The sequence below is a fragment of the Cyrtonyx montezumae genome, unplaced genomic scaffold (assembly GCF_038088225.1).
Source record: "Cyrtonyx montezumae isolate F1298 unplaced genomic scaffold, pur_monq_1.0 scaffold_3, whole genome shotgun sequence".
NCBI classification, from domain to species: Eukaryota; Metazoa; Chordata; class Aves; order Galliformes; family Odontophoridae; genus Cyrtonyx; species Cyrtonyx montezumae.
Window position 1 is genome coordinate 149,800,320 of NW_027072034.1, and position 19,235 is coordinate 149,819,554.

Here is a 19,235-nt window from a genome sequence, read left to right on the forward strand (position 1 = left end):
TGTCTGATGGTTTCAGACCAGTTTTATTAACCAGTATTTTGATTCATTTGGTTAAGTTAGTGGGGTTTTTATTTTTGCTTGTTTGTTTTGTTTTGACATGCTGCATGTTCCTGAAATTAAGTTGGTGTTCAAAATAACAAGGTGCTATTGGAAATGCAGCATGAATATGAATGAACGTTCTCAGTTCCACCAAGGTGGTCCCTGAATGAAAGGGCACTTTTCCAAGATGACTATTGATTTTTGCGTTCACATCAGATGAATGATATATGGGCTAGTTCAAGTTTCAAATAACACCCAACCTCAGCTCTGGAGATTTGTAAAGTGAGTACTAAATGCAGGATGAATAGGATTATCTGATCAGTACTCTGAACAGGTAGGTGTATCTTGCTTAAATGTTCAAGCCCAGATGCTTTAGCCAAGTATTATCCAAAGATAAAAGCTTCTAGCATACTAACAGAGTTAAAGAATTAGAAGATTGAAGTTTGGAGCTGCCTGGAGATTTAAGAAGGCTGAAGACTTTTTATATCTAAACAACAAAAACACAATATAAGCTCCCAGATTTTTCATGCTTTTTTTGCAAATATAGATACAGTGCTCACTAGCTACCGTGTCCTGCATGAAAGCACAGAACCTAAGCAGATATCACTTGATCTGGATGTACTTTCTAAACTGCCTTCCAGCAACTGCATCTCTGCCATATCTAAATTTAACTAAGCCTACTGATAATTCAGTAAATGATTATTTATACAAAATGGAACACAATGCAGGCTCATAAAAAACTGACTTGTAATGTCACGGTAGGGGCCTCTCCTAAGACATATCAGAAAGGCTGATATGTCTGTTCTCTGTGTTGGGAGATTTGATTCACATCCTCGATCAGGGCTATAACAGATGGGCTTTTTTCTATGACAGTAGCACACACATCTGGTTGGACAAGCCTCCTCGCAAAACTGACTCTTTAGGAAAATCCCCCTCTGTCCCACCACACTGTTCCATTAAAAACGCAGTAAAGTAAAACATGTTGTAAGACATATGTTTTTACTTGATCTGCCCAACACTTCCTGCCCAGTAATCAGCTGGGTGACTGCACAACTAAGCTATATTAGAAAAATTGAATTTCTACTTGTTTCAGGATGACACTTTCCTGTGGCTGTTATGCCACTAGAGGAAAAACAAAGCTAATGCACAGAATGTAATGATTGTTAATGTATAATACTTATTCTAGAAACTCAGCTCCCTGTGACAACAGAGACTTGCAAACTGTCCCTGCCTCCAGGCCGGTTCCCAGCCTTATGATCTCTCTGAATGACTTTTCTTGACACGCCAAGGTCAGCAAAGCAGAATTAAGGTGAGGATGGCTGCAAGGACTGGTGCTATTCAGAGTTATAAACTGCAAAAGAACTGTGTTGCTGAGGGATCTCAAACCAGATGGGGAAAGACACTGATGTACAGTTCAGACTTTTGAACTACACTGCTGCAATCTTCCAATGGCCTCAGCATGCGTCCAGTTCTGCACTAGCAAAACGCAAGGGAACATCTGCTTTCCAAATATTCCTCTTTGCAGACACAAGCCAGAAATAAGCTGTAACTGGCAACACCTGCAAGCAATTGATTGAATTACCCTGATTTGCATGCCCCAAACTGGTCACTTAAACACAGCTTTCTGATGGGGGTGTTGTGGGCAGAAATTCTGTGAGGATCTACTCAAAGCACAGTATCTGGAGGATACCTTTGGGAACAGCCTCCTTTCTGTTCCCAATCTATCTGCTTCAATAGTGTGAAACTTGCCTTATAATTATAGCAAATACACTGCAGTGTGCCAAGTCAATAATAGCAGGGAGACTGAATTCATCTGAACACTTCTGGGTTTTCTGTGATGACAGCAATCAATAAAAGCTAGGAAAAGCACATTTTCCTTTTCCTTTGCTTTCCAGGTATCATTTCTGGGCCACAATCATATATTACATCTTTTTTGGTATCTGAACAACTTGTGCAGTAGGACCTCAGGAAAATAGCTTGAAATCATGTGCAAAGTGTTATGTATAAATTCAGCAAAGCCACCAGGTTTAAAAAATGCATAGTGCCTTACAGACTGTTCCTCAAATAGTCTTCAATTTTACATTAGTCATTTCTTCAAGAAGCTGCATATAATTATGATATGAGATCAGCATGTAACTTCCCCCTTCACATCACTGCTATTTTTGCAAGCTAAAGACCATAACAACGGGGATAATTTTTGGCTCTCTGTAGTTCTGTCATGAGGAAAAGCAGATATATAGCAGACCTACGGCTGTGCTTCTTGCACTAGCAGTAGTGGAACTCAAAGAACCAAAATGTTGGATATTTAATACTGATGTAAAATACATAGGTGCTTTGTTATCTAAGATAACCAGTTAGAAAAGGAGAGCTGAATTTAGAAACTACTAAGAGAGCAAGAGTGTAAGAAATAGGTTGAAAAGACTCAATTAACAACTGCAAGAAACAAAAGCGTATTAGAGAAAGATAATATACATGCAGAGTTTACAAACCGTGTCTTTAGGGTGGCCCAATAAGTAGAAATATGGGGACCCATGCTTGTCACTTTTCATGCACATGGAGAGACTGGAAGGTACCATTCCTAAAGGAAGGGGAGGAACAGCCTAGGACCAATCATTAGAATTAACAGAACCAGTGACATAAAGATATTTCACTACTGTTAGAGCAGAGAATTCTTAGTAAGTTTAGAACAACTGAGTAAAAAGTGTATATGTAACAGGAGAGAAGTATTTCTGTAAAGCTGAGACAAACAAGCATGCTGTAAGTCTAAGTATTAGTGGATAATTTCAACTACTACATGTATATATACTCAGGAGGTAGAGTCACCTGAACCGTGTGTGTGTGGAGTACATCTCGAGGTGCTTTTTGAAGGAGTCATTACAAATGAAAGGCAAAAGGTTTAACAAATTTCAGGACTGTGCTCATTGGTTTGCATGAAAAGTCCTTGCATTGGTATCAACTCTGACATTTTTTGTCTCACTTGATGGGGCAGTGCTGGGACACTAACTGAGAGTTACTTCAAGGCCTTTCAGAAATGGCTTCTTGCTAAATAACTTGCAACTTTTATCTATTAACCAGCAATGATTTTGTGAATACTGAAACTTTACTCATCATGTGCGCAACTCTTCCTTAGATAACTAAAACCCTAGTTTGCAAAATCATGCTGTAAATCCTGAGAGGGGACTTTTTATAAGGGCATGTAGTGACAGCACAGGGGGAAATGGCTTTAAACTGGAAGAGGGCAGATTTAGACTAGATATTAGGAATATATTATTCACTGTGAGGGTGGTGAAACTCTGGAACAGGTTGCCCAGAGAGGTTGTGAATGCCCCCTCCCTGGAAGCACTCAAGGCCAGGCTGGATGGGGCTGTGAGCAATCTGGTGTAGAGGGAGGTGTCCCTGCCTATAGCAGGGGGTTGAAACTAGATGATCTTAAAGGTCCCTTCCAACCCAAACCGTACTATGATTCTATTATTCTGTGATGACCCATAGAGTGGGTTTTGTACATGACAGCCTCATGTGAAGCCACACATCTTGTAAATGCACAGTGGTATCTGAGAACATTTTTTAACAAAGTCAAACAAGGGAGAAGAGAGAGGTAAAGAAAATCCATTGTACAGAGCCATCAAGTTGGAGGTGGGCTCTGTGATCCTTACAGGTCCTTTCCATCTCTGGATATTCTATGATTCTATGAAATAACAGCCTGCCATGAGACACAGACCCCTTGTGTGCCAGACCTCACTGATTCTGATGGTCCCAGCACAGCACGTGCAAGGTTGGACCCAGATTTCCAAAGCAGAAAAAGGGGAAGTTTTTCATAAACTTTGATGTGAATGGACTGGTGTCCCTAAAACTTCCAGCTTTCTTCAGGAGGTGTTAAACAACTTAAAGCTATATGAAAAATGACAAGAATTGATAGAAACTTGATAGAATGTGAAGTCCTGCTGTGAAAGCAGGAAGGGGACCAAATAGGCTTTCTTTAAAATGTTTCTCGTGGATGAAATTCAGTATTTTTATCCTTTGGCACCAGCAGGGAAACAGGCTGGGGGTGGACGTTGTGCCTTGCTGCTAGGACAGAGTCCACCCACAGGTCACCATTCAGGGGTTAATCATGCCTCAGCCCCTCCACCTTTTAGCCCAGATTGCAGTTTTTTGATTGTAAAATACATTACTTTCAAATATTTCTTATGAGTACTTACATATTCAAATGTAGTTTTATGTAATGAAAGGAAAGGCTAGGAGCAGTAAGGCAGAAGAAGTTGCCAGCACTGCTGAGACTAAGAGTAAAACAACATCACAGGTTTTCCTAGGGAACCTTTTGCACTGATATTTAGAAAAATTCTGACTGTTGATGGAGAAAGCTGTAGCTTCCTGGGGCAGATCTGTCATCAGAATGAACCTGCCTCTTGCAGAGCCCATTGTTGGATGGAGAGGCTGCCATTTGTTAGTTTTATTTAAAGCTGAATGTTATTATTTTTGGTTGTTGTGAACAATTTTCCCTCATTTTGCCTTTAGGGATGCCTCTTCATCCCAATGCTCAGCTGTGTAATATAGATGTGTTTTTGATGGTGTTCTTACAGATAGGGATAAGGCTGGAAAAATACGAGTGCCTGTAATTAGACTACCACAGCGTGAACAAGCAGGAACTCCTGCTGAAGTCGATAACTTTGACAGATGCATGAACTGGGAATTAAGCAGACATTTTGAAAAAAATTCTTGGTCTGCTTTAAAGAAGTTCTATTTATTGTTGGGCTGAGAAGAGCTCAGAGCTGAAATATTGGCTGTGAATGTTGTGTATCATGATATGTACGAAACCTGGCATTTCCTGCAGCAATCCCTGGGCAAAAAGGGCACTACAGGATTGGGATTCCCAGCAGCACTCACACAGTAATATGATTTCTCACTGTGGTCTTGATCCTTCAGAGAATGAGTCTGGCAAACTATTTCTTGTGAAACATGATGCTGCTGTTCTTTGGGTTTGGATGAGCTGTGGCAATACACCTTCTGTGGAAGTCCAGTTCCTCTAGCTATTCTTTTTCTCAGCAAACACTTTCGGAGATTTTGTGTGATAACAGTTTTCTAAGCTTCTTTTGGTGCGCTCAGTTATGAATCAGCTTCTGTTTCAGAGCATCCATCATATCTCTACTCCATGTATCATATGATAGAAGAGGGTATGCTAGCATAGGATTTCTGGCTACAAGAGACCTTCTCTCTCTGAAGTGCTCTGGGATGTCTGGAATTTGCAGAATTTGCAGCTGACTTTGAAGCAAAAGGTGATTTTAAAACACTTTATTCCTTTCCCTAGGTTTATGCAATGCCTCAGCTCAGCTAAAGCTGCAAGGACGGATTTCCAGGTGGCACAAACAGCCATGGCTCATTCAGATTTACACTCTCTCAGGAGTGCTCTTAGTTTCTTTGCTGAAAGCTTTCTGCTTTTCAGTATACATTTTTCTCTTTCCCAGATCACTTTCTTAATCAGTGTTGGCTTTTTCTTAACACTGCTTTCACTGATGCCAATTACATCAGTATTCCTACACTGATATTTCTTATACTGAAATTCATGCTGTCATATGTTGTGCTAACAGAACAATGGCTCTGGAATTTAAAAATAACTGATTACACTGCTCTAAGAAAATGTAAAGTTGAAGGCTGAAAGACAATACTGTGGCATTTTTTAGCCAGTTGTTTTCAGCTATTCTGAGCAATCTTCCCTCTTAATACTATAAGTCCGAAAGCCACCACTCTTGGAAAGGGCTTGAAATGCAGCCCGTTTACAGCTGACTTAGGAAGCCCTGACCTTTCACTTGTCAGAGACTTGAGAGAGAGGAGCCAGGAAAGTATCCTGATATGCTTCTACTTTGTATTCCTCTCCAGTGTTCTGCGCCACGCCACTGCTGCAATCCAGTCAGTCCTTCAACCTTGCATTTTGATTCTCAGCCAAATCTTATTTCCATCTAAGCAGCTGCAGAGCTGGACAATGATGGGGATAAGAGAGATTTCTGACATGTACTTACTAAGACCAACAAAAAAGGATGATCTCTTCAGTAGAAAAACCCTCCAATTAGTCTTATTACAGCTCAACAGAGCAGTTCAGTGGGAAGAAGAAATAACTACTGAGTTTGGACTACTTTGATGTCTTCAGGTCCACTTTGTCCTTGAGCTTACTTGTCACAGTCTTTTTGTGCTCATTTTTCCTTAATTCAGAAAATACGTTATTTTCTGGGAGTTTCTGTCATCAGTACTGTGATAAACACTTTGCAGCATGCTGTCTTATCCTTGAGATTCTGCCCTTCTTGAGAAGTGCCCTTTGGTGTTCTTCGTTTCTATTTGTTATTTTGTTTATAACTTTCTAAAAAGATGCTGTTCATTTTTATGTGCACTTTCTGCTAATTCATATAACACTTTTTATTGCTTTGGAAATGACCTAGGGAGGACTGAAATATCAGATCTTTTCAAAGCAGCTGCTTATTTCATTTCCATTCCACCTGCAGACTGAACACCGTCCTAATATTTCTCTGCTTGTGTCGTGTTCACATTAAGAACTGCAGATATGCAAACATTACTCTCTGCTCTGATGCTTTCTGTAGGTTATATGTACATTACAAAGTAATTTTTGAACACTTTTACTGCTGTTTCCATACAGTAGATAAACATGGATTTCAAGCACTGCTATTTAGTTCTCCCGTGTGGAACAGTAAGATGGGGATGCAGCTAGGAAAATGATTAACTTTCTTCTAGTACAGCAATTATTGGTAGCAATTTCTATAGAATCATATAATCATCTGGGTTGGAAAAGACCTTTAAGATCATCAAGTACAACTGTCAACATATCCTATCAAGTTCCATCACTAAATGTGCAATTAGCGCCTTAGAGTATACATCACAATAATATACATTTTTACACAGCCTTTCCTCTAAGCCTTCCAAACGACTTTCCAAATGGTGAGCAATGCTTTATACTTACATGTGAATTCATCTAATTTTTGTCCTGTTATTACTACAGACCGTGCCCAGATTTGTAGTGGTTTATCTGCATTTCCCAATCAGGTACTTTTGGGGAAAGTTACATCTGTTGGGGGATTTATTTTCCCAGAACATTACTATATAAAATGAACATTCCCCCCCCCATTTATTTAAATTTTCTTATGACTTTGTGGTAAGTTACAGATCAATAAGACTGTATGAACATTTTAGATCTCCCATAAGCCTAGGTTTAAGTGCCATCCAGAACTAGGAACTTAAGAGAGGCAGATTTGGAAAGGCTCCAAAATGTAATCAAGTCTGGTATGGATTCTGACCCCCATTAAATTCAATCATTTTCCAAGGAATCTGAGACTGGTTGGAACATAGCTCAGCTATTTGAGAAGGATTACTACTGCTAAGTCAGTAGTGGACTCTTTGTTTTTTCACTAAAAATGATGCACATCTCTCTTGAGAAAAGTTTTGGAGGTGATCTGAATCTCTGTCGGAGGTCTTCCTGGAGGGGTTAGCTAAAATTGTTATTAATTATCTTTGTACCAATTTATCATAATCACTGACAGACATTTTGGCCTTGTTCCCACTCATAAAATATTCAGCTGACCAACTTCATCACCAGGCAAGCAGGTTCTGATCCAGGAGCTCTTGAACACTGGTAAAAATGCAACCAGAGCTATCCCAAGTGTTGCCTGAGAATGACTGGCTCTCGTTCAGAGGAAAATAGAGCAATTACCACATAGACCGAGAGCTGGCAAAGAGGAACTGACTTTAATGCCTCCAACTGAGGTAATGATTTTTTGTTGATAACAAAGGCTGATCTGAACCTACATTTAAACCTAAGTATTACTTTGCATTTTCATATACTACTGCAATTACTGATTCTAAAGGGAAATTATTCTGGAACTTCAAAAGGAATAATAGAAAAAATTAAGGGACCTTTGGATGAACTAGCATAAGGATGTCAAGGAACTTTAATTTAAACACATTTTTCTATGATATTTAAGGCCCAGCTGCACATGTCATAGAATTTATGTAAATATGTGACATGCTCATGCTGTTCTTTAAGACCTAATTTAAATAAATAAAAAAAAAAGTGCTTTTTGTCTTTGGATTACCTTTGGATAATTTATTTTTATTTCTTGTCATTTTAGTAATGAAATAAGATTTCTGTGGTGTTTAAATGGCTCACAATTAGGAATATTTGAAAAAGTCTCAGAAACAAAATGTGAGAAGAATGAGTCTTGCTTTCTCATCACAGTCAGTAGTCTTTTATATTCAGACTTGGCTTCTACTTGATTGTCTGTGTATATTGTCAGAGATAATACAGAGGGTAGGGCTGTCACAGTACATTCTTCTTAATGCTTGGAGTTTAAATCTGAGCCTCTGAATGATGTGGCAACAAGACCGTCTGCTGTCATTCAAAATGTGCAGAGAGGTACCAACAGAGGAAAGGACAGCTTACAGGTAAATTAGCAACTCCCAGCACACTCAGAGATATCCTCTAAAGGGTTCAAAGTGCTTCCTCCAATGCACATCTTCTAAAACACTGCCTGTGTTGGGAGGGCAGCAGAGGACAGTGATGTACACACATCTATGTGTGGCCTTGAGCCAAGAAAGCACTTAAATGTGAATAAGTCCATCTGTACTCAGGTAAGCATGTAAGTCTGTACTTAATATGCCTTAGCACATGACAACATTATAATCCACAATTGCTACTTAACAGCAACACAATATAATTAACTTACTTATATAGGTTCATGCACATAGAAAAACGTAAAGATGAAAACCCACCATATTCAGGGACCTGGCCTGTCCCACGTTTCAACAACAGTCGCACTCTCCTGCCACCAGACTTGATTAGCTCTATTGCTCTGGCATGTGTCATGTCCCTTGTGCTTTCTCCATTGATTTCAATTATTTGATCCCCTACCTGTCAGGTAAGAAGAACATTGAGTCAGACAGAATTGCGGGAAAATGAGTGTTTCAGGAAGAGACATATTCAATGGATCACAGGTTGCTTGAATGACAGACAGACACATCAAGGCAAATTTGCTCCTGTCTGTCTGAAGGATATCAGTGGCAGATTAAATAACCTCCGAGATGGATTCTGAATGGGATGTATCAAATACTGCTCATCTGCTGCTGAAATCAGAGTAACATGTTTGTAACCTGTCTTGTGCCTTCTATATGAAAGAGGTTTTGTGAACTGTTTGATACGTTGGGATCACTGGAAGCATGTTACCACACCGCAGTTCTCCTTGCAGCGCTGTACAGGCCCGAGAACACCACTGCACTGCCTCATGGAATCGGCGGTTTCCACAGAGAAAAGAGAGCGTCAAAGTACAAACACTGAGATCTGCCATTTGACTCCCCAAATCTTGGCAGCAAGGTTTCACACCAAATTTAGTGCTGCAAATTAAAGAAAAGGCAAGTTGCTGCAGCAGCCACTACCCAGATCAAGCACGTGTGCTGGATTCTCAGGAGTGTGATTTGCACCAGTTACCCACAGGTGATTTTCACTGGGGTGTCCACTCAGAACAGCTGTCCCCACAGCTCTGAGTATAGATTTCTGTTGCTTCTCTCCTGGCTGCTTTGCAGTCATCCATCCTCCTCAGTACTTTTCTGCCTCTATTTCTCTGGCTACAAAGCAGGGCACTGCTGCATCTCCTGCCCAGATCTCACTCACACCTTGCCTTGTTCTGGCTGTGCCCTTTGCTCAGCAAGAAACCAACTTTGGGTGCAGTAAACCTCTGCGCTGTGCAGCAGAGTGCTTACTTTGCATGGTCAGCACAGCAGGCAGCACACACAGCAGGCAGCACACACAGCAGGCAGCAGCTCTATTGCAGCTTGGTGGAATACCACAGCCGCACACTAATTCTGTGGGATGGTTCAGTGAGCAGCACAGCGAGGTGACAGCCCTGTATTAGCAGCAGCACAGCCTCCAGAGGTGAGGTTTTGCAGCTGCATTGCAGACACTTCCCTTGATGTTAGAAGGAATACCTGGATGGAGATCCTGGTGTTGGTAAAGGTGTGTGTCCAGGAACCAGGCTGCAAAGAGTTGCGTGAAGGTCTCAGCTGCATGGGCTCAGCAAATTCACTTATTTATGAGAGCACAGCTGCTCAGGAGGATCACACCTGCCTTGGTCTGCATAACCGTGGGTAGCTGTGCACACCCAGCACACTGAAATAACAATGCAGCATGCATCCAAGAGAGGGTTTTAAAGAGACTGTATAGATCTCTGGATGATGAGCGCTTCCTTTTCCTCTTACAAGCTTCTGTTGACAAAAGCAGCTCTTTGCTGGCCTTGGACATTGGAATACTTTCTATTTTGTATGCTTTCTTTGCTGCTATTGTATTTCTGTCAACTGAAAGTGTAATCCTCCAGAGACTTTCTTTCCTTCCTGAGTCTACAATATGGTATTTACCAAATAAAATTGCATAATATAAAATGTCAACAAGACTGCTAGCATCTAAGAAAACTGGAAGGGATGTCAAGAAGTCATCTAGTCCCTGCTTCTGTTCAGAGACAGAAAGAGTGCTACTAAAACCACTATGCCAGTGCTTCTCAATAGGAATTCATACCTTGTCAATAGGAGTTGCAGTCTATTTTAAGAACTCTTACAGGATACTGCATGCAATCTCTTCCAGTACTTAATTTAACTAAAGTACCATTGATCCAAATAAAACCTGAGCCATGCTATTTGCTGCAGACTGAGCAGTGGAGGAAAAAATTCAGGATTACTTGACGCCAAAAGGCCACATTTTTTTGCAGTGCAAATTTCTTTCTTAGAGGATTTTCTCTGTTAGGAGGAATGGATGAAGCATACAGTATGGATTTTTAGATAGTTCTAATGACATCCAGCACAGTGACACACAGCAGAGGTGTTCCTGGGATCAGGCAACAGTTGACCATGAAGATCTGCCTGTGTCACCCTGATTTTTGCAGGGCTGGTTGGATATAGCTGCTGCACACACTCTGAGCAAGATCAGAAAATCCCTCTTACCACTTACATCACACCAAGACAAAATATAGATTTATTGCATGCTCCCCACAAGGAAGTCAGTAAGGCCAAATGCAGATAAAACTCCACCAATTTGAGAGAGCCTGCTTCTAAATGCCATGAAACAATTAAATCCTCATAGAAATCCTGTGAAAGTCAAGCCGTATTTTCCAAAGGTTTGAAGACAGCTCTTTTTTGTGCTGTGCTGCCTGGATATACCATGTTTTGCAGAAGGTATTTAGAATGATCTTGTTAGCGTGCTTTGAGAAAAGAAGTGCCAGATTAGATCAGATGAAGGAGGTGTTTTTAACACTCCTTGATAAATGTCCTTTAAAATGAGTAATGTTGAATGTTGCTCAGTGAACACACAGTCCTTCAAATTAAATCCCCTGCACTGCAGAGCAGAAAGACAGAAAGAGATTTTAATACAGTTTAATATGTAAAAAGGTTAAGTTAATGCCACATTTCCCCTTGCTGTTTGCCTTTCTTCTGTTCTCATTGGTCAACGTACAGGAACCACTTTGTATTAGTGTAACCTTTTCTGTATTTCAGCAGGTTAATTTGTTTTCTCTGTAGACAGTGAGTAGCTGATTTGATAGTTCCTCTTTTTTAATATAAGATCGTATGTGCAAACAACCTTGGAAAGCTTAAAACATAAATAATAATAATAAAAAAGCCTAGTATCTTGGTTATGTGACAGAAGGACAGGAACAACACAAGTTTGCAAAAATTAGGTACCCTGAAATTTCCATTACAAGGATTGAGACCAGTGGAAAAATAAATAGTGGCAGGAGCAGAGGGTTAATTGTTTTCCCTGCATTTGTGTCTTGTGGTTGACTGATGTGTAACTGAATTATGGCACCTGTGCAGCACAGGCCTGGCCCTGATTAGATAAGAAAAACAACACAGAAGAGAAACGCTATGAACACCCTTGCCCTTGGAAGAGCTTCAATTAGACTTCCTCATATCTGGGGAATTCAGGCAAAAGAGAAAACCTTGCTTGATTGTGAATTGGTTTCCTGTGTGTCTAATAAGGTACGAATTCTTATTCTTACTTTTTTCCAAAGTTAACATTTATAACCTCTCCTTTCTTCCCCTGGTCCATATGGATTCTCTGATGTTTGATACAAGGCCTTCACACCATGAGCTTTCTCTCAACCCAGGCATTCAGAAGTGCTCTCTTCTGCTCAGAAAGCAAAAAGCTTGTCATAAAACAAACCTTTATCTTGTGACCCTTGACAGATGCAGCTGGTGTAGATTATTCATTTGGGAGAAAGTCCTGGAATTTCCTTCTGGAGCTATTTCTGCCCTTTTAAAATCCAGTGATTATTGAAAAGGAGCTTGGATATACCATGGTGAGGCCAGAGGTAAGGCTAAGATGATGGTAAACAGGTCTACAAAGTTCATCTTATGGTGTGTTCTCATTGCTCTCCTTACAGGATCAAAAGCTGGTTCCCATAGTTTTATCCCTGTGCCACGCGTTTTCTTTGATAGGTAATTCTCCTTCAGGTACTTCCAAGTTCATACACAATTTCCAAACTGGAGATATTACTTAGCTGGGGGGTAGGCAGAACTGATCAAAATGATAAAATTCTTCCCATGTGGGAGAAGCACTCTGGTTAATAATGCTTCCATAATGAGATTTTGCATCTTTGTAGCACATCAGATTTGTGACTCACGGTTAGCTTGGATTCCAAATTTATCCCCTACAGTCTTATTCCCTATTTTAAATTGTACATCTAATTTTTCTACCCTAAAAGAAGCATGGTGTGTTTCAGTGAATTTTATCATATTGACTACTTCAGTACAAAGAAATTCATTCTGAAATCTAACTCAAAGTCTTTCTAAGCTCTCTTTGAATAATGACCTCCTGACATCAATGAATTTTGCTACTTATCAATAAGTCTCCAGTTATTAATTAATATGTTGAACTAAGCTGATTTCATCACAGACCCATCAGAAGCACACTGATAATGTTACACACTTAATCTGAGTTCAGGAGCAAACTACTTAGAGTATCCTTTGAGGGAGATTATTTTCAGTAAGTACATGACAGTGTCTCCACCTAGATGTTATTTCTCCATCCTGTTTCCATGAATTTCCTATAAGAGAGTGTTGAAAGGTAAAAAGAAGATGCCTTATACCTTCTCCTTCACATTTTTGCACAAATAAATAAAAATGAAAATAAGAAATGAAAATCAGATGGATCTGACAAGGTTTATTTTTTACAATTTTTGTTCATAATCTTTTACAATTTTTTGATAACTTGTCAAAGATTATTTCTGAAAATGAAAGTTAAAGGAACTTTTGCTATTCTATATTAAAAGCAGAGGATACTTTTTCCTTTCTTGAGTCTGCCACTAACTTCCTTGTCCTCCATTAGTTCTTGGAGAACCAATCACCAATCAGCGGTAGTGTAGAAATTACTCTGAGCATACACGAACAGCAGCAGGTTCAGATGACTTTAATCTCAAGACTCTTCATGCATTTCCTTATTCTTATCTACACTCATTTGTTTTTGCTGAAATGTGCACTGTTGAAGAGATAGTCCTTCTGAACATTTGATAAAGACTGATAGAAAGAAAACACTGAGTACTCCAGGCTTTTACACATTCTCAGTGAGTGATGGTTCTGTACTTTCCTTCTCTTCATATTTATTGTAATGTACTTCTGTTGCCTTGTTACCTTTTATACTTTCCTTGCAGATTGCTTGGATATTCTTCTGACTAACTTAAACTTCTTCCTGCATCTAACAGGACAGCAGCCACTTAATAGGTGTTGTAGCATCATGCTTTGAGTCTTTGAATCTTTTATTGGGTATGACCCAATGACATTAGCTCCCTTCATTGACTGCAACACATTTGAATATCAGGCCGTTATTTTTAAGAGGAATTTCAGCATTATGCCTTTTGTAGAGACATAAAGATTTTTACATGAGACATCCAAATGTTCTAAAACATAAGCTTCAGTGTAGCAGCATTATCATTTTGCAAGGTGTTTAGTTTTTCTGTCATTTTGCACTGACAGATTTCATTTTTCTTAAGAAATTAACAACAACAATTCCCTGAGTCTGTAGAGTTAAACATCAGTAAAGTCAGACCTCCGGCTCCCATGTAATTCAGGTACGATTTTTGCATGACTGTCTGAGAGGATGCATGCATCCTGATCACCACATTTCAAATCCACAAATGGCACAGGAAAGGTTTGAGAGCGCTGCCCTAGGGCCCAAAATTTTCATTTCACAAAGCCTTAGACTGCTTTTGACTCTTTAGAATAAATGCTAACTTGAAGATGTCATTATATAGAGTCAGTGTGCAGAGCTATAATGAACATAACTCTGATAGACTGTCAGTGGCTGGGAGGCCGGTCATGCAAACCAGTCAGTGGACCCCTTCCTGTTACCAATAGCAGGCATTACATCACAGAACCCTTCAGAAATGGCAGCAGCTCTGATTTGTAACCTTCCTGGCAGCCATCAGCAGAGACAACAAACCCTGAGCAATCAGACATACCCACCAGCCAAAGGCTGAAGCGCATTGGCAAGTTGGCTTGGGAAGCTTGCATAACTGCTGCCATCTGTATTTATCCTCAAGAAACATGCTTGTTCCAGCTATGAATCTGGCAACTTTCACACAAATTAATTGCCCGTTGTTTTTCTTTCCTCCTACCAAATGTGGCCCTGGCAGAATATTAATTTCCTTTGGTATAAAAGCTTACCCAAATTCATCAGTGTTTCTCTTGATCTGACAGCATTTGATGAAGACAGTACTCCTCATACTCTTTACCATTTTCAAACACTGAAAGCTTCCTTCTGCTTAATGCTTTTAAAGTTGAATATTAATGACTTACACGTAAATATGAAAGTAGTTTGTGTGGGTGGGAAATGTCTCTTAACAAAATCTGCTTCAGTTCAAGTTAACTCAGACTATGAATCCATGCATAAGAACAACTGAGGTATAAAATTGGGCATTATGTTTTCTGGCAATAATAAGAAGATAATATTCCTATTGAGTGCTTAGGTGGCATCACTATTGATAGGTTAGTTAGAAAGAAAATTGTAAAGCTTCTCCAAATCATTACAATAAAAGAGTCGCCAATACATGTGAGCTTTGCTGTAGAATCTTTGCTCTGGCCATATTTTATAATTATTATTAGCTGTGTTGTTAAAAGAAAAGCCAATCAGCAAATACAAACATAATTTCAGAAGCAGGCAAAATCAGAATGAAATATATATAGTTTTACTGTAATTAAGAAGCTTTTCCTTGTTCAACTGGGTTTCTAAACTGCTTGTGATAGCCCTGTGTACATTTGCCTCTCCTAGCATCTTTCTAAGCAGGTGTATAAGCTCCCTGTTGCACAAAATGAGATTAATTGTGGATGTGCATTTTCATACTATGTTAAAAGAGGAAATCTAATGAAAAAAAAGCAGCCTCAAATGATTTGTGCAGAGGGCATTGCTATCTGTCATTTTATTAATGCATTTTCTAATTAAACCTCTGTAAAGAGACTAATTACACTTATTTGCTTTTTACATGGGCATTCCATTTTTATAACTGATCCTTGGATTTTGCATATTATTTGTTACTGTTGTTACTGTTGATGAGTCCAAAAGGCTGAGAGATTCTCTGCTCTTGGAAAATGAGCAAAATAGTAACTCCAGAATATCTATCTTGGAGAATTTCCAAGGGATGTTGAGCCTTAATACGTTTGCCTGGATTTAGGCACAGGCTGGATATCTGCTCTGCAAATTTCTTCACAGCAGAGAATTTGTGTTGCCTGGAAATCCCATGGTGTTTCTAGTTTTGGACTTCCTTGAGTGTATTGTTGATACAAGAGCTTGGACTTCTCAGCAAGATGAATACATTTCTCTCTGAAGGAATTTTAATGATGTGTTTCCTGCCTCATTTGAAGCAGACTCCAATGAGGGTATCAAGTCACAGTTTCTTCTTTTTGGTGGTCAACCAACTGAGCGGGGAAGACACCTTATCACCTTTTTCTGAGAGAGGGAAAAACATGAGAGATGCTATTACAGAAAGAGCTTGGAAACTGGAAAATGTGCTTGACCATATGTCTCTGTACAATGAGTGCAAAAGAGAAAATGAGGTTTGCAGTGGTTGGTGGCTAACAGGACAGCAAAGGGGACTTACAGTACTATGGTGGACTTGATGCCTTCTGCAGGACTGCTCATACTTCTGCAGGACTTCTCATACTCATGTATGAGAATTAAAGATGTCAAAAAGGGAAATTCATTACCTTACTGAAGAAAAGTGTGTAACATTACGTTTTTCAACAGAGCTAGAATGACTCAGTGTAGAACAATGTAATGTTAATAGCTATTTCAGCACTGCAATCACGGATGGGAACCAGCAGAAACTGTTAAAAAGGAAAAAAAAAATAATTGCTGTCTCCCTGAGGGACTCAGATAGTCCCATTAGGCAAATCCAAAGCAAACTCAAGATTTGTCAAGCAGATTTTAAAGATTCTATGCAGAATCCTAAGCATAAAGTGATTCTCCCCCTCTACTCTGCCCTGACGAAGCCTCAACTGGAGTACTGTGTTCAGTTCTAGGCTCCCCAGTACAAAAAAGACAGGGATTTCCTCAAAAGAGTCCAGTGGAGGGCCACAAAGATGATAAAGGACATGGAACACCTCTCTTATGAGGAAAGGCTGAGAGACCTGGGTCTGTTCAGCCTTGAGAAAAGAAGACTCAGGGGATCTGATCCACATCTATAAATATCTAAGGTGTGGGAGGCAAAGGTACAAGGCTGGACTCTTCTCAGCAGTGTGTGGTGATAGGACGAGAGGAAATGGCCACACACTGATGCATAGGAAGTTCCACACAAATTGTGCGGGATCTTCACAGTGAGGGTGTCGGAGCACTGGCACAGCTGCACAGAGTGGTGGTGGAATCTCCTCTGGAGATGTTCAGGACCCGCCAGGATGCCTACCTGTGCAACCTGGGCTAGGGAGCTGCTTTGGCAGGGGATTGGACTCCATGATCTCTAGAACTCAACCTGAACGATTCTGTGATAAGTATTCATGGAGAACGCTTCATCCAAAGTTGCATTCAAACAGAAAAATAGAAAAAAAACACATAAACTCTAGAAGGTTAGATGACAAAAAAGATTATGAGAAGGACAGTGCTAAAACACATAACTAAGAATATACTTTCAAATGTTCCAGAGCTGCAGAGTTGACAGGGAACCAAAATCTCAAAAGCTAGTTTGGGCGCAAGACAGAAAGGACCACCACCACAAAAAAAAAGAAAATTATTTACATTGAAGCTGCTGAAGAGATGGGCATCCAAACTTATGCAAAGGGCCACTTCCACAGAAGGGAGCCTGAGAATGATTCCAACAGTGGTGCCAGTGGGAAAGGCTGCTGAACAAATTGCTAAAGAAAATAGGAAGAAAACAAGAGATGTAGACAGTGCTCATCCACAACTCTGAAGGAATTTGGGTATGAAGCTGCTGAACTATGGGATGTAATCTGCTATCTGGATCAGTAAATGGCTTAGTAGCAGAGGAATGGGAAGTGGCAAGCATGACACCTGTCCTTAGGGACAGCCCTGGAAATCAACCAAGTGAGTCTCCTGTTCATTCCAGCAAACAGACAGAAGCAATAAGGAGGGTGAGGATTAGCTGGCACATGGATAATTATGATATACCAGAGAAGGATCAGTGTACCTTTTGTAGAGGGAAGTCATTTCTCATGGAACTATTGCTGGTCACTGAAGCTGACAAGAACTATGTAGATAAATGTGATCTGGTTAGTACACTGACGTTCTGAGAAAGCTTTTAATAGTAAGAGCCTTCAATAAAGGCTCTGCTGTGGAAGGAGAAAGAATAGGGTCTGTTAGGTAAGAGATTAAACTCAAGGGGAAAAAAGGTGGAAATAAGTGGTCAATTTTCACAATCAAAAGACTTTACCTTAGTGATTATTCTGTTCAGCATATTAGTAAATGGCATGGTGAAAAGGCTGAAGATTGAATGATGAGATTTGCAGGCAACACAATACCATGCAGGACTGTCAAATCTAAATTTAATGTTAAAAGCTGTGGAAAGATAGCACAATACTGTGTGTTAAAGCAGCAGGCAAAATTGAGTAGTGCTAAGTGCAGTACACGTGGAAAATTACACACACAGTCATTCTAAATTAACTATGACCCCTGAAGAGACGGATCTTACAGTCCCTGTGTCTTGTTCTATGATATCTCAGCCCAGACAAAAAAGGGAAACAGAATGATAACCATTAGGGAAAGAATAGAGACAAAGGAGAAACTGATATTTTTTCATTTAGAAGCAACAGTATCTTGAAAACTGCAGGTTGTTCTGGTGCTTCCACCTCCAAAAGAATGTGATAGACCCAGAAATGGCTCAGAGGAGGTCAGTGAGGCTGGTCAGTTGTAAAGAAGAGCTCCTTTATGAGGCAAGATGAAACAGACTGCTAAACTTGGGCAGAAAAAAAGATGCGTGTGACACTGGTCAGTAGAATAAGGGACATGGAGGTGAGGAAGAAATCATAATATTACTGTTGTAGCTGTAATTTAAAAAATATTTTTTTAAGACAATGCAAACATTGATCTTTGAAACCTCTTGCTATAGCGTATCAGTAATATCAAAAGCACAACCACATTCAAATTAATGGATATAAGTAATTCTGGATACTAAAATTGAAAATTTCAGCATAACAAATCTGTACAGTGCTGACTGCCAGGGGCTTGGCTGTTATACTCAGTGAGAAATCATTCAATACTTATTCTACAATTTTTTGCCAGGTAAGCATCATCTACTCATGCTTTTTGGAGTGATACTAGGCTGGGTGGGATGTAGGAATTGGTCTAATATTTATATTCTTTCACCTTCATACGTGATTTCTTCCAGTTCTGGTGTGTGGCAGTTTGGAAGACACAGAAGAGAGATTCCCTTTGTCATGCCTGCAGCTGGGCAAAATGTTTCAGGTGTCGGAGTGACATAACTTGGTGTGCTCTCCTTTTTTTTTTTTTTAGCACCCTGGACACTAGATCTTTGAACTGAGAGCTGATTCATTTTTAGACCTTGAAAGCTTTATAAAGCTTCTATAAAATACAGAATTGAATACGGTGTCTGCCTTCCAACTAAGTATTTTATTCATAAAAATTCATAGTAGGCCATTTTAAGCAAGATTATTAACTTGTTCTTTTCTCATAGCTGATTTGAAGGAATTTGCTATTAGACACA

The 19,235-nt window shown here is 39.7% G+C and overlaps 2 protein-coding genes across 7 annotated transcripts in view; both read right to left on the reverse strand.

Annotated features, from left to right (window-relative positions):
• GSAP (gamma-secretase activating protein) overlaps positions 1–19,235 on the reverse strand; it is a 416,138-nt gene that overhangs the window by 303,661 nt on the left and 93,242 nt on the right. The window lies entirely within an intron of this gene.
• The window catches only part of MAGI2 (membrane associated guanylate kinase, WW and PDZ domain containing 2), a 718,224-nt gene that overhangs the window by 14,396 nt on the left and 684,593 nt on the right, over positions 1–19,235 (reverse strand). For 5 of the 6 annotated variants that reach the window (XM_065743669.1, XM_065743670.1, XM_065743668.1 and 2 more), the window contains one exon: positions 8,806–8,944. In XM_065743669.1, coding sequence (XP_065599741.1) covers positions 8,806–8,944 — 139 coding nt within the window. Of the gene's footprint in view, positions 1–2,528; positions 2,618–8,805; positions 8,945–19,235 lie in introns of all 6 variants that reach the window. The other variant, XM_065743672.1, reaches the window with a different exon arrangement.